Source organism: Urocampus carinirostris, chromosome 4 (assembly GCF_059441175.1).
Source record: "Urocampus carinirostris isolate Australia breed hairy pipefish chromosome 4, RoL_Ucar_1.0, whole genome shotgun sequence".
NCBI lineage: Eukaryota > Metazoa > Chordata > Actinopteri > Syngnathiformes > Syngnathidae > Urocampus > Urocampus carinirostris.
In genome coordinates, this window is record NC_142352.1 from 40,977,445 (window position 1) to 40,993,024 (window position 15,580).

General features: G+C 38.1%; 1 protein-coding gene across 1 annotated transcript in view; it reads left to right on the plus strand.

Annotated features, from left to right (window-relative positions):
* The window catches only part of LOC148367584 (stereocilin), a 44,825-nt gene that overhangs the window by 20,065 nt on the left and 9,180 nt on the right, over positions 1 to 15,580 (plus strand). The window contains exons 7-19 of the mRNA XM_088333278.1: positions 3,406 to 3,531; positions 3,746 to 3,912; positions 3,986 to 4,172; positions 4,909 to 5,024; positions 7,445 to 7,577; positions 7,668 to 7,850; positions 9,155 to 9,193; positions 9,276 to 9,452; positions 9,539 to 9,688; positions 10,990 to 11,048; positions 11,692 to 11,815; positions 11,948 to 12,030; positions 14,550 to 14,685. Coding sequence (XP_088189404.1) covers positions 3,406 to 3,531; positions 3,746 to 3,912; positions 3,986 to 4,172; positions 4,909 to 5,024; positions 7,445 to 7,577; positions 7,668 to 7,850; positions 9,155 to 9,193; positions 9,276 to 9,452; positions 9,539 to 9,688; positions 10,990 to 11,048; positions 11,692 to 11,815; positions 11,948 to 12,030; positions 14,550 to 14,685 — 1,680 coding nt within the window. The remainder of the gene's footprint in view (positions 1 to 3,405; positions 3,532 to 3,745; positions 3,913 to 3,985; positions 4,173 to 4,908; positions 5,025 to 7,444; positions 7,578 to 7,667; positions 7,851 to 9,154; positions 9,194 to 9,275; positions 9,453 to 9,538; positions 9,689 to 10,989; positions 11,049 to 11,691; positions 11,816 to 11,947; positions 12,031 to 14,549; positions 14,686 to 15,580) is intronic.

Here is a 15,580-nt window from a genome sequence, read left to right on the forward strand (position 1 = left end):
ATGCTTTAAATTATTGCCATGTTTCTCGGCAGTCTGATTCGATAGACCGCGCATTATATGAAGAAAAATATAATAAGTCTGCTTAAAAATGACTCCTGAGTCCACTCAGTTAAACTTAAAATAACTATACTTTAAAATACCACTTTATGATACTATAATACAAAACACTACCAGAAAAATATTTCTACAGAAATAATTCTACAAAAGTATTACAACAGAAACACAGCAAAAATACAACTAGAGTGATACCACAATAAGTCTAGTATGGAAATATGACAAAAATACTACAAAAACAAAACTACCATCATACTTTACTACAGAAATACTACAGATGTACATAAACAATTGTAAATAAAAATACTACAAAATACAACACTAATAGTACAAAAGTACACAAAAATAATAATAGAGTATTTCTACAAAAACACCGAAATCATTTAAGTACTGTAATACTACAAAAATACATACAGACAACAACAAAAATCTTCTATTGAAATACAACAAAAAAACTACAGAAATACTAAAGATTTACTACTATGGAAAACTACCAAAAAACTATCGCAGACATAGTACAAAATTGAAACTACAGTAATACTACAAAAAAACTACTGAACTTCAACAAAAATTCAACTGCAGATATACAAAAAAAATACTTTTGAAAAAGTACAACTACTATAATGCTTGAAAACTAAATATCAAATGATTTGCTTGAAGTGGGGACCTTATGTATTATTTTCCTTTACTTGTGATTGTTTCAAAACCAATTTGATGAGACTAGTCTAGTTCAAAAAAACTATACAATGTAATGTCTGCATGTATATTATTCCTAAATTTAAAAACTGGATCATGTTCCAAGATCGGTCCATTGGCCCAAAATTTTGGACCCAATTTGGCCCCAGACTCCAAATAGTTGCGCTACCCTGGATTGGAACATGGAATGAATTATAGTAGTTACGCAAATTATTCATTAAGTAATAAGGGGCCCCAAATCTAATTTTGCTCCTGCTGTCAGTAAGAAAAGAACAAAAACATTTGATACAACATAGACAAAACAGAGACGGCAGCAAACATTAATGAAATGGGGCACATCTAGCTGCTGGTTTAATAATTGGCTTTGGATTTGTCAAATTTTCTGGTTCTCACTCAGTGACCTCAGACAACAGGGATATGATTTAATTAACATTGGATTTTTTTTATAATAGCGGAGAAATTGTACATTTGGCGTTGAAAGACCTTGGCCATGAAAAAGGTGCACAAACCCTGCACTTGCATGCATACTTGACTTGTGCACTTATTGTTAGACCAGACTTTACATTGTATCAGGGGTCTCAGACGTGCCTGTGGGCACCAGGGTGCTCCTTAGGATAGCTGAGGTACCCACTGACCTGTTTTGAAAATAGCCACCAGTCCTGGGTCATTGTTATTTTCAAATAAAAACATTTATTAGTGGTTAACTGAGTCTATTTAACCCTACTTCCAAACATAACCCGGTAATAACACAGTAACAACATGGTAATAACGGGAGATGTTGTTATTTTAGAAATGCTTTTCAAACGTTGGACCCTTTGCGCTGATTAGTAACAAAAGTAGCTCTCGGCTTAAAAAAGGTTGGTGACCCTAGCGTTGGATTAACTGGGACATATCCTTTGTTGATCAACAAGAGTCACGCTACAATACAGTGCGACACCGCGCAAGTTCTTGCAGTAATTTACTCTCTTAAGACGCAACTGTCAAACTAAATGTATTTCCTATTTTGGAATTTTTATTGCACTACTTTTCATTGCAGTTATCATGAAGCCCTGTTTTTCGTTGCACTGTTATTACAACTTAAGCCAGTCCCAAAGCACTACCTTGTTGATATTTTGCCTGTTCCTTCTGACATTCTCTATCTTATTTTTCTCTTTTACGTGTTTAAACTGGATTGCCATTTCTAATCTCATTGCAAACAATGTTCACTATGTCGTTATCAACGACAATTAAGACAATTCTTCTGAAAGCTCAAACCAAGATTCCACCAAAGCTTTAGCAATAATGTTTTTTCAAAAAGAAAACTGTAAATAAACATAAATGTGCAGCGCCCCTCCTACAACAAAATTAATTTTTTTCCTGGATAAAGTCCGTATCTAGAATTTCTCGCATCTCAAACAATTTTCCCCATTAGAAATAACTAAAAACCAATCAATCCATTTTTGGCCTCCCAAAAAAATGTAACCCTAAATAGTTATAAAACACATCTCACTGATAACTAAAAACACCTTAAAATAGTGATTGAATACAATAAAAATACAGTAATAAGATTAATAAGTGTTCAAACCAGAACAGGGGGAGGACCTAGATGCGTAACGTTTTCACACAAGCTTTATTTTACGGGAAAGGGGCAGTCATGCATGTGAACACAAACACCAGTGATTCGGCAATTCCTGGGCGGAAGAAGTAAGACAGAAGCACGGAGTGGTAAAACAGGAAGCCAGAGGCCGACGAGATCGATACCAGATACACAAGCAGATACCGGTCAGATGGGGTCGATACCGGACAGGATGGGACGGACAGGATCGATACCAGATACACGAGCAGATACCGGACAGACAGGGTCGATACCGGACAGGACGGGACAGACAGGATCAATACCAGATACAAGAGCAGACACCGGACAGACGGGATCAATACAGGACAGGACTGGACGGGACAGACAGGATCATTACCAGATACTGGAGACTGGAGTCAGATATCAAACAGAACGAGATAGACGGGATGAATACCGAACAGGATACACAAGCAGGATACCGGACACAGTCAAAGCACACTTATTGCAGGTGCAGAGGTTCGTTGACGGACTGACAAGGGGTGAGTGAAAGCACTGAGCTTGAATAGGAGGGAAGCCAATCAGGCAACGAGCCGCAGCTGGTGCCAAACGGGCGGGGCCAAATGAGGGCAATGGGCAAATATTGATATTAAGGAAATAACATGCAAATTTATCATGAGATCTTACCATGGAAAAAGTCGGCGGTTTCTATCAAAGGTGTATGCATGGTGGTGCAGGAGTGAGGGAGCGTGAGAGACTGTTCATGATACGTAAGCAATGCCATAAAAAAATACCACACAAGTGCGCAGGTTCAGGTCTGTATGACGGGAAACCCCTCCTGATAATTGGGACAAGCTGATGCTGGTGATGAGCGTTCTCGAGCACTCGGCCCTCTATTGGTGGTGTCTGGACATTCGGGTATTTTGGATTTTCACTCATGTCGGGCCAGATTTTTTCGCAAAAGACATAACGTGTCTCAAATTTATCTTAACTAGAGTAACTCGTATGCAGGATGCTACTGTATGTTGGTCCGGTGGGAAATACTTATACAAAGAGTCTGTACACGGAATTTGATATTTTTTATCCGATGCTTTGTTTTCCAGGAATACCTCCAGATGCCACGGGATAGCATCCGCACTCTAGTGATGGCTGCTGAAAAAGATGCCGTCAAGAGGTTTCTTTCTCATATGCATGAAAGCTGGAACGACCTTCACGTTGAAACCAGTCGGGTTAGTTGGAACGAAACTACTAATACTCCTGATATAAGAATTTCTAAATTGTGTTCTTTTATCGTTTATCGCTCCATTGGTGGGGGAATACTAAGCAAATGTATTTGACAGATATAGCAAATGTTGTCATATCAACTTAGAATGCATAACATATAATCTCTTATAAGCAACATCTGTTTTTGTCCTTTAACACATTTCCCATGGTCGGCCTCAGGCTTCCCAGAGAGAGCTGCAGGCCATGGAAACAATAACTGCGGCTTTTATCCACAAATTCCCACGAGTCACCCCAGAGCTCTTTGTGGACCTGTCCCAGTTCCTCCCGTTCATGTCTGTCTCTGACATTATGAACTTCCCAGCTTCCGTGATTGCGAATGACAGCGTGTGAGTCACCGACGGGCAAAGACTCAAAAGCCAGCAAAGGCATACTGACGCCGGTTTTCTTCTTTGTTTAAAGATTGGCTGCCATTCGTGACCACAGCTCAGGGATGAAGTCATCACAAAAAAAAGCGTTTGTCAAGAGACTCCTCCAATCAAGTGTTGTCGGAGATGTCCCCACCTGGCCACCGTATTTCCTCAGCTCCATTCTCCCACTACTGCCATACCTTCCTGCCAGTCGTTTTCAGCAATTGACATCACAACAGGTTGATTTATCTACTTATGTATTGTAAAAAGTGAACCCCTGTGAGTAATAAGGGATAGTGATAAGATTGTGCCTTAAAAATCCAGCCCTACCAGACCAAGGCCCGTCGGTATTAAAGCCAGACCTACCCTGACCCCGACCAATGAGCTTTATTTGAGGGACCAAGGCCGTAGCAAACCCAAATGTTCACAATTCATTTTTGAGGACTTGGGAGGGGGCTGATTTTGGCCTACAAAATGGTATTCAAACGGAGAGCCAGTTGCCTGAGCTTTTCACCCTTTGTTTGATGAGTGAACAACCGGTGCACTAGTTTGGTCTGTGCAGTCCTTTGAGACTCCTTGTGATACAAATAAACATGACTTGACTTGACTAGTTTGACCCAGCCCCTTCATTGGAATAGGAATCTGTTTTTACTAAACACATGACAAAATACATGAAAAAATTAGTGACAAAATATAAATAACAAAATACATAACTAAATAAATACCTAAATAAATAAATGAGAAAATACATAAATATACAAATAAATTGCAGTTATGCCATATATTTAGGAATTAAGTGATTTATTTATGTTCATTTATTAAATAGTATATCCATGTAGGTATTTCCGTATGTATGCATTCATTTCTACAAATGATAGGATTACTCCTCCATAATACATGCGATCAAGTAAGTTATTTCATGTAAAATCATATTAATGAATGCTGTTTTTTTTGGGGGGTGGGGGTTGTTTTTAGCTCACCCCACTTACAGAGTTACTGGCTAACAGCAGTCTGGATGGCGTCAGAGGACGTCATGTTGTTCGAACCATTTTCACCAAGAACAACAATGTCACTTTTGATAACATCTCAAGGTGGGACAGTCTTTTTTTATTACTTTTCTTTTAATTACAAACTAATGTACGGCCCGATTGTTTGTTATTTTTAAATATAAACCAAATGTTCGTGGTTTCGGATTGCCGTTAACATATTTTTACCGCTTAAAATTTCCCTCCAAACTTCTCTTATTCCAATTAGTGGCATTACACGTAATGCCTACAATAGGCCTTAGAGTTTTTGGATTGTAACTTTCTGATTTAGAACTTGAACAATAGGCAATTGTTGTGACAACCACGACTTACTTTTGGAAACTTTGTAAAAAAAAAACCTTTTTATAATTTTTGGTGAATTCACGTTAACGTCCGTGAACTACTGCATGTTCTATGTCAATAGTAAAATGATTCTATTTCATAAACAAGATCATTCACAATAATGCATTGAGATCATAATTAGAGAACAACTCATAAAAAAATTTAATACTTTTGAAATAATACCATCTTTACAATTCCACAGTTAAATGATACTTTATTAGTTCTGTATTGTAGTTCTACAAATCTTTTTTCACAAAATGACTAATGTCAAAGAAAATATTTTTCAGAAAATGCACTCAGTAAAATTAAATAAAACACTGATAAAAGTTAGAGAACAACAACGACTTTGGCGTGGAAAAAATTCTGAAGGTTAGAACAGTCAGCAATTAGTTAGAACTGTAGGAAATTAGCTTTCATCACTGAAGGTAACTCTGGACCAGTTCTCTTCTCCCTCACAATATGTTCCTCTGCAAAGCTCAGTCTAGCTTTTAGATTGTTTTAATTATGAGAGGTTTGGTCACTGCATTGTGGGCCTTCAGTCCAAATGATCTTTAACGGCGAGACAAATACTTACAATATTTTATTCTTTGTTAATGCAACATCCATTGTATTCAATGTCATTCGGGAAGGGGGGTTACCTTGTGTGGTCCCTTCTCAAGGTTTTCTTAACTTTCTTCATGCTGAGGTGTAAACCCTTTGAGACTCCTTGTGATTAAGGGCTATACAAATAAACATGACTTGACTTGACTTGACATGTCCAGCACTGAACTGGCAAGCAATTCCAGCGGCATTGTGTAAACCATTACCCATTGATGTCCTCTGCAGTGACCTGTCCTCTCTTGCATTTGTCTTCTGTAGACAACCAGCCTTCTTGGGTGACTTGAATGAGTTTGTAGTTTTGTAAAGATTCAATTTTCTTAAAAAACACAGATTGGCTGATAGGGTCATCTTTTTCGTTTTCATCTAGAGAACCTGCTGCCGGAGGCTTTCAGTCACTTTAGAACGACCCACCATCTTGAAAGATCAGTGAAACTGGCAGTTAGAATGCCAGTTAAATAGGAGTTGACACATAATCAAGGATAACAGCACCTTGTGCTAGATTAGCACTGTTAAGTGGGAGGAACCTGAAAGTGTTCTCTAATTTTGATCAGTGTATTTTTGGCCAAAAATTGTTTTTTTGTTGAAATGCCTTATCTCATTTGTGAAAAAGTGGTAGGCCTATAGACACAAGAAATGGTCCTAAAACTGTTGAGCAGTGAAGATTTTTCTAGAATTATTCAATTGTTTGTAAATTGTTTTCTAGTTTTGATCTCCTGTATACAAGGTGATGCTGGGTCTCCTGCTTCTCTTCTTTCTCTCCTAAAAGAGAACTTTTGTAAATTGCTTCTAAAAAGTTTCCCAAGTTCAGTAATGAGTGACAGGGTCTTTTAAAGAAAAAAAAATCCCCATAGTTCCCCGTGCATGATTATTAACATCAAAGAATAACATTTAAGAAAAGAAACACTAAGGTTGTTAATAACTGCTGATATTCAAAATGGAGCCACGCTGTCCTCTTTTAACTATTGCAGTTGTAATATTTTTTGCTGTCACACTTGTGGAATTCGAGGCATAGTTTTAGCATGGACAGAAGGGACTTGGATCAAACAATATCGAACAATCTTTGTTTGATCCCCACCAGTATTATGTGATAACTTACACAGATGCGCTCTGTCTCCAACATTATAGAGCAATCATTGTTTTGTCCCCACGAATATTATGTGATCACTTAAAAACTGCACTATGCCAAGACCAAATCTATTATTTTTGTAGCAGAGACTCCCATTGTTATTTTTTGTTGTTGTAAATCATATGTGTAACATAAAAAAACTGTTTAGAGAACTGTGCAGGGATACCTTTTTCCAACCCCAAGAGCTCTATGCAAGCTCCGCAAGTAGCCAATTGTCATGCTTTGGACTTGTATTAACAATTCTCAGTCGTTTTACTTGACAATTGTTAACAGACAACACTTATTCCACATCTTTGCTTCAATATAATGTTAGATATCAAATAATTACTACTCTTCACTACCTGGGCAAAACGATTGCTGTATCATTAACCATATTATTATTGCGAGATAGCAATTGTCTCGAATGTTTTTCTTGCAGGCTGGGTGTCCTTTCTTGTTACTTGGATCCACTTGACCTGCATTCGTTTCTTTTGGACTCAGCTCGGTCGGCCAATCTTCAGAGACAGCTGGTAAATTGTGTGTCCAAGGGCTTCATTAGTCCTAGCGGCAGGGTAAGACGCCTTCATAAATCTTCTGACGAACTCTTTTGACCTTGTGTCAATTTGATTTTATGCGCCTGACGGACTTTTCTCCATGGACAGCTTTCGTCATGGCTTGTCCCCGCAATGCGGACGTTGAATGCTAGCAGCATGTCATCCTCAGACCTGAACAGCCTTAACGGTCTCCTGCCACAGTTAGGAGCATCCTTCTTACGATCGCTTCCTTCGCAGCAGCTCTTGGACCTTTTTTCCAAACCAGGAATAGACAGGTTTTCTCCAGCACAGGTCAACAGAAGGGTTGTTTCACTTTATTTTCAGGTTTTTTATGGAATAGATGTCACTCTACAGAAGTGGTCCCCAACCTTTCTACAATAGACTGGTTTAACCCTTTTGTTGTGTTAGGAATTAGCACCGCTAACCGTTGTGAGCGGGTTGTTTTTGACTCAGTCCTGACCACCTACAAGAAAGGATTACCACTTAATATAGTTAATACAACATATTAATAAATATTATACGCATCCATTACTATATATTCCCATTGTAATTTTATTTTTTGGGCCTCTGGGACATATCAATTAATACATTTTATAAACTTGAAACATTTTACTGGAGACTCTAACACAACAACACATGGAAGAATGTCCGCAATATTTTCATGACAATATTTTGATAACAACAGTAATAATAAGAGGGAATCTATTGTGCACTTATGTGCAATATTACCATGTTCTTGTAACACGCACTACTATCACATGATATGGGACACTGCGGCAAGTCACTGCATCACACTCCGGTCACGATCATAACAGTTGAATGCAACGTTTTTATGTCAAGCAAAAAGTGTTCTTTTTTGTGTGTGTTCTTGACATAGGGATTCCATGCATCCTTGAATTGCAAACAATCAGCCTTTTCCAAAGGATTTGACCACTTATTCGTTTACTCGCCCATTGAAGACTTGTTTAGAATAATCCTTGTACAATGACATCGTAGGCTGCAGTTTACCATTCTCCATGCTGATAGCCTATACGCACAAAAACTTGGTTTGATTCATCCTTTGCTGTATCTTCTGCCGGCAGGGATCCTCGTTTCAAATGGGACTGTAAGGGCCCCTCCCAGGGAGTGCAGAAGCACAATGTAGAAACAGGCTCGTGCAGTGGTCTTTATTTATGGCAGGGTTTGGTAAACGGGAGTCATGTATCGAGGCAACAGTATCTACAACACCAGAGGCACTAGTCATGGTCTAAGAGGCAGGTGAGGGGTTGGGGATCCAGCAGGCAGCAGCGATTGCATCACAGGAACCGTCAGCCTATGAAAAAAAGCTTACAATTTATAGTCATGAAACTTCTATACTTGATGCATCCCAAGGAATTTAACCTCATAAAAATGACTTGGATGCAAGAATAGAAAACAGTACTTGACTAAATAAATAACTGAAATTTGCACAATTGAATCATTTCCATTTTTATTTATAGTTCTTGCACAATAACTAACATGAGGAAAATGCGAATTCAACAATTTTAGTATTGTTTTCACTTCCAGTATAGTCCTATTTGGTTTGTTAATTTCCCATTTAATTTATCTTTTTCCAGGCTTTTCAAATATTATCCAAGATTTTAAAAGACACCAATGTAAGTTAAAATGTTGGTAGTACATGTTCACAAAATATTGCCCAGGCTGACTATCATCCTACTTTGTGTTTGTTCCTGGCAGCTCACAGTGGAAAAACTGTGCCAACTCAAGCCATTGCACTCTGGCCTCTCTCCTGCTGTGTTCACCAGACTCCAATGGTGGGGAATCACTCAAACCGCCCTTTGTCAGTGTTGGAGAAGTGTGCTGACAGAGCTGAAACCTGGCCATAAAGCGATGCTATACAATGCAATGCAGGATGTAATGGAGCTACTTAGTATTACTTCCTTCCCTAACATGAATGAGACAAACTAACAATGACCTTCTATCATGTTTTCTGTTACAAGGCTTTACAGAGAGACTCAGCCAACATTACTCAGCAGGTTAACTGTCTTCTGCCGTTAATGCCTCTGAGGAAGCTGACTGAGGCCCTCAAGAGGGAAAGCCTCCCGAAAGACATAAGCGAATACCAACACATAAGCTGGTCACCACAGCAGGTGTTTGTTTCCATTCAATATGCTTTATTGCCATTAACATGACAAAGATGCTTTTTAGAATCATACACAATTTAAAAACAAGAGAGTTCTATCTCCTGCGTTGAGAGGCGAAACCATTTTTTGGGTGGCATTTTACTTATGCGCAGGGTCATTTTACATAAGAATGGAAACCCCAAAGAGTAAGACTGAGTCCAGAAATTATTTTAAAATTGAATGTTGTTCTGGCCTAAAACCTCTGAGTCAGCAAAACTAAAGGTGGGGCATTTTCACCACAAGAGTGACCTACATAATTGCTGGTGAAAGATTATGATTCTGGCCACAATTGTTCTGTCCTGTGAGATTAGAGTTCTTTTACATTATTTTTTTTTACATTATCTATGGTAACTTGCCGGACTGCCTGTAAATTATGGTGTTTATATTCAATGTTTTTCTGGCCTGGGATGATAGATGTCTTTTTGGAAAAAATGTGCTCAGTCATCGTTTTTTGTCATTTTCACATCTAACGTAACCTAATTTACTGCCTGTGAAAGATGTTGGTCATATCTAAACTCTTTCCCCTTTTTCTTGGGTGGACAGAGAAACAAACAAACAGGCAAACAGATATGAATAATATTACCTAACAGAAGCATTTAATGCTGAAAAGAAGGGGACCAAGTTCTTAGACTTGCGGAACGCCACAGACTAAAGGCTCAGAGGTCACATCCCCATATCTAACACAATGCGTCCTATCAGAGAGGTAGGATCTGAACTATGAGAGAACAGTTCCTGAGAGACAAATCGATTTTCCAGCTGATTTAGTAAGATATTGTGGTCGACAGTGTCAAAGGCAGCACTGAGGTCCAGCAGCAGCAACAGTGATGAAGCGCCAGACTCCATTGCTAGGAGAAGATCGTTGGTTACTTTGGCGTGACCAGCCAGGCTTTACTCACGGGTGATAAAGAGACAACTGTTAACCATTACTAGTTCCCTCCTATTAATATGGATACACCTGAGATCGGCCTTTCAGAATATCAATGGGCCGTATGGGTCAACTTCCATAGGTCTAATTACTCTGGCCTTGAAGGGATGTTTTACAAATTAATAATATGCACATTTAAAGGGCTTTTGTCACTGACCTGGGGTCTGTTGAGTTGCCTTTGACAGGTAAGACAGACCAAGAGAGCTCTAAAATAAACCTTTTAGCCCAAAAAATTTACACAGCACATCAAATTTATTTTTTCTGGTTGACACAACAATACTTTATCATGTTGTATATCAATTGATAGTTCCTATCACGTAATCTACTACTTTTTTCTTTACAGGCTCAACTTTTGTTCAAGTGGATTCACAACTCTAAAAACATTACGAGCAAGATGGTGAGGTAGGTTTAATATGATAGAACAGGAAGGAGGAAAATTTATTACAGTATACTGCATGTACATTTTGGAAATATTTGGTCCAAAAGTTTGTTTGCCATTGAATTGTACTGCATTATGCGGGCTTGTGGTAGGAGTATAATTTGTACAGTGATCAACATTGTACCTCGAATCATCTTTTCAGATTAAAATGAATAGAATGTAAAGACTAAGTTTAGTATTTGCCACATTTTTGTTTCAGTTCAGAGGGCCTTTTTCTGGGCTTTGAAATACATTCTCGCATTGTTTAGTAAACTGCAATAATATTAGTTAGTCTTTGCAGAGTATTTTCATACTAAATGCATACATGTTTAAATCAAGCACCAATGCTTGTTGTTAATCTTCCAGTTTGAAAAACTGTAGTAAAATAATATATTTCCAAGTAAAATTTTATTTTCCTACTGGCAGATAATTTTGCTCATTTTATGTATTAATCAATAAAACATTTTAAATTTGAGCTCATAATACTTAATAATGATGCTTTAGCAATTCAACAACAATGTATCATGAAGTTAGTGACCAGTGTAGATAGCTAGCTAGCACTTTCCAGGTATCCAGTTCACTGTCAACAATCCGTTTGATATTTATTAATATTGTTTGTGTTTGTAGAGACCTGGGCCAGGTGGCTGATGGAATGACATGCAACTTTTTACGACTTTGGGGCAATGACAGTCATTTTTCAGAGCTTCTTCAGTTTGTCACCGCGTTGCCAGGGAACTTGAGACCTGCTCTGGTGAGAAGATCTCACTTTAAAATGCGTTGACTCATCCATACTGTTCTCCAGTTTTACCGTTTTCACATTTGCATGAAAACAGCTCTCGGAATATCTTTAGATACTTTCTTTTTTTCTGTGTCCTCTGAAAAGCGAAAATGCATCATAGAGGAGGTGAGGAGGCGTCCTCAAGTTGATGTCAGCACTTTAAGCCCTAGGTTTTCTGCAACATTACCGCAAGTATCTCCTTTTTGGAATATAGTGTAATGTATTCTTCATATGAGAATATTTCTCAACCACAGTGCCGAGGCACACTAGTGTGCTGTGAGACCTTGTCTAGTGTGCTCCAGGAAACTGCCCAATTTTTTCTATGCAAAAAACCTACCAATTATTTTGTATTTTGGTTTTCTTCTTCCTGTGAACTAACATTCATCCATATCACTAGGTGGCAGACGATTACTATTTTATTTCTATGTACTTATTATCTGTTCATTAGGTAGCACAGAGAAACATTTAATTGTTTGATTTGTTTGATAAAGACAGGGTTCGTACCCTTTTTTCATGGCAATTTTTTTCATTGTATTTTCCCCAGAACTATTAAAATAAGATATCAGGTATGGATCAATCTATCACTCTGTTATTTGTGGTCACTGAGCGCTCCCATAGCCAGAACAGAGGGTAGACCCAAATGCGTAACGTTTCACAACAAGCCTTATTGTGGATGCGGAGAAGTCAGGCTCAGGAAAACAAACGCCAGCAATTTGGTGATCGCTTCGCAGGAGAAGCAGGGAGCCCACGAGATCGGAGTGTGGTCAGAATGCGGAAACGAGGGGAGTAGCCGGGACGGGCGATCGGAGCGTGGTCAATGTGCAAAAACGGGTCAAGTAGCCGGAGCGAGAGATCGGGAAGTCAGGGACAGACGAGCAGGATACAGGTGAGGACGGGACAGATGGGATCGATACCGGATACAGGATACGGGATAACGGGGCTTGGATCAGGGATCGATACAGGATACAGGATACGGAACAGAAATGCTTGCCTTGCAAGTGCGGAAGTTTGTTGATAGAGCAACGAGGAGTGAATGAGAGTACTCAGCTTAAATAGGAGGGGTACCAATCAGGAAAAGAGCAGCAGCTGGAGCCAAATGAACGAGCACAGGTGAGGGCAATGGGCAAATCATGACAAGCGCTGCCTGTAGGAAAAATAACTCAAAAATGTGATAAATCCTAAGCCACATATGTAACGGGCAGCTACCAATCACTGAATGGAGCATAGAAAATGTAAATGGAACAAATTTTCTGTGCCCTATTTCACTAGTTTTTTTTCTGTCGTCTTTGTTTGGTCTGTTTAAAATTTTCTTGTTAATTTTCTTACTGACAGCACCCAATGACGGTAAACTGTAAAAAAACCAAAAAGTTAATTTTTCTCAATTTATTCTTATGTGTAAGGTAAGCTACTATAAATAAGAACTTACCATCCGAGCCACTTTTTTTGTCCAGTTTACTTGCTGGCATAAAAAAATTATTTCACTTGTTACTTACCCAATATGGACAATCTATGTGTAGGGCCAATTAAAATAACGTTCCTTTTTTAATGATTGACTTCAATCACTAAAATAAAGTCGCTACCTTGCTGCTTGCACATACGATCCACTTGCTTAAGGTTATTTGCTAATCTAGCATGAAAATGATGAAAGTAAGAAAATGACTGTTTCGAATACAATCCAAATGCCAACCCCAACCCCCAAAAAGATAATGTAAATACATGAGCACGCCTCACAGGCAGCTAGACAGAAGATGGCATGTAGCATGTAGAAAATTCAAAATTATCTATCTATCTACCTTGGTCATATCCCTCAAGTGGGGTGACCGACAGCAAGACAAACACATACAATAACAAAGAAAATAAAAAAGGGGAAAAAATAGCAAAAAAACACATACAAATATTTTGGACCATGGCCAACCCAAATGCCCAAACACCCATACATGTTAGGCACCTCCAGATGAAACGGAACACAAGAAAGCGGCCATGTCACTCGGGTCAGGTGACACAACACACTTATTTGTTCAACAGCAGGGCCCGACAGCTTTCACTGGTTTACCCCTGCCGCATAATACAGATGCCCTGCCCATCCCTTAGAACACGTCTAAAGATCCCACTATCATTTTACAACACCTCTCTGCTCATTACTATCACCAACAAAAATGATTAACAAAAAATGCATACCTCTATTAACTCCTGAGCCACGGTGACGCCGAATTATATATGCAAAATCTACTTCCCCCATATATATATATATATATATATATATATATATATATATATATATATATATATTATATATAAATACAGGGTTGGGTAGGGTTACTTTAACTTGATTACCGTACCTTTAATTACTTTTGGATTACTCCAATACCAAATATGCTAATAAAAGACAAACCCTACCCAACCTTGTAATATATATATATACTGTATATATACATCCCCGCGACCCTACTGAGGATAAGCGGTGCAGCTAATGAGATGATATATACATATATAAAAAACGGACTGTAATTTTAGCTAACATGACAATCTAAACTTTCAAAAAATATTGGTTCCAGGAATTTTAGAATATATCCGACGGAAGGTGTGCCTCAAGATTTTTTGGATGATAAGACTGTTTCGGTTCATAAAAATTTTGCAAACTCCTCTTTATAGAAAATGTTTCCAGCTCTGACAAAGACTTATACATTCGCTCTGATCTCTTTCTCAGAGTGACAATGATAGAAGACCTTGCCAATACATCTCTCAGAGCTGTGCTGGGCCATGTTCAGTCACATTTCTCTGATTTCCTCCAACAACCATACTACAAGCTAATTAACATGGCCGAAAAGGCAGCAAGTGAAAAGGTATTATTAATATTTGTACCTATAATAGTCATTGAAGTCATTATTTTTGTAAAAGCAGGGTTCTGTATACAACCCCTGTAATGCAACTGGTGATATTGTGATATAGTTTTTCTGTGTAGGTATAACTAGAGAACAGCTTTGTATATACCGTGTTTTCACGACCATAGGGCGCGCCGCACAATTTAAAAAGAATCTAAGACTTTCATGTGTGCCTTATGGTTGTGAAAATATGTGAATTATCAACTTATTTGGGATTTATTTTTCTGTTAAATATTTTTTGCTATTTTCATTGCACAATTTTTAGGGTGCACTTACAACTTAGGCATGTGTCCAAACACTGCCTTGTAAATCCTTTTGCCGATTTATTTTGACAATCCTTTCATCTTGTTTTTCTTATGGAAGTCTTTATCAAATGGTTATCCTAGAGTGTCTAATCTCATAAAAAATGTTCACTGTGATGTTATTAATGACAATAAAGACAATTCTAATTCTAATTAAAAGAAAAATAGTCTGTAAGTGACCTCAATTTTATTTTCCTAACTTTATTATATACATATAATGGTTTGCTAATAGTAGTATGTATTTATTTTCAACTGGACATATTGAAAAAAAATATATAGTAAATTAATAGTCAAATATTGTAAAATACACTGGTGAGACGTCAGGGCCTGTAAGGCTTTTTTTGCTGGCCTAAAAATATCTGAATCGTGTGAGGTTGATTGTATTTTGTCCATGAATACTTATCAAATAATTACAAATCGTCTCTCAGCTTCCTTTCATTGCCTTTCCTCGGGTTGCACTGCTTATAGATGTGTGCTTTCATATTCAAGCATTTAACCAATACCATTTTAACCACAAATTGTTGCCACGGTCAGAAATCTACCCGGAGGCCTTC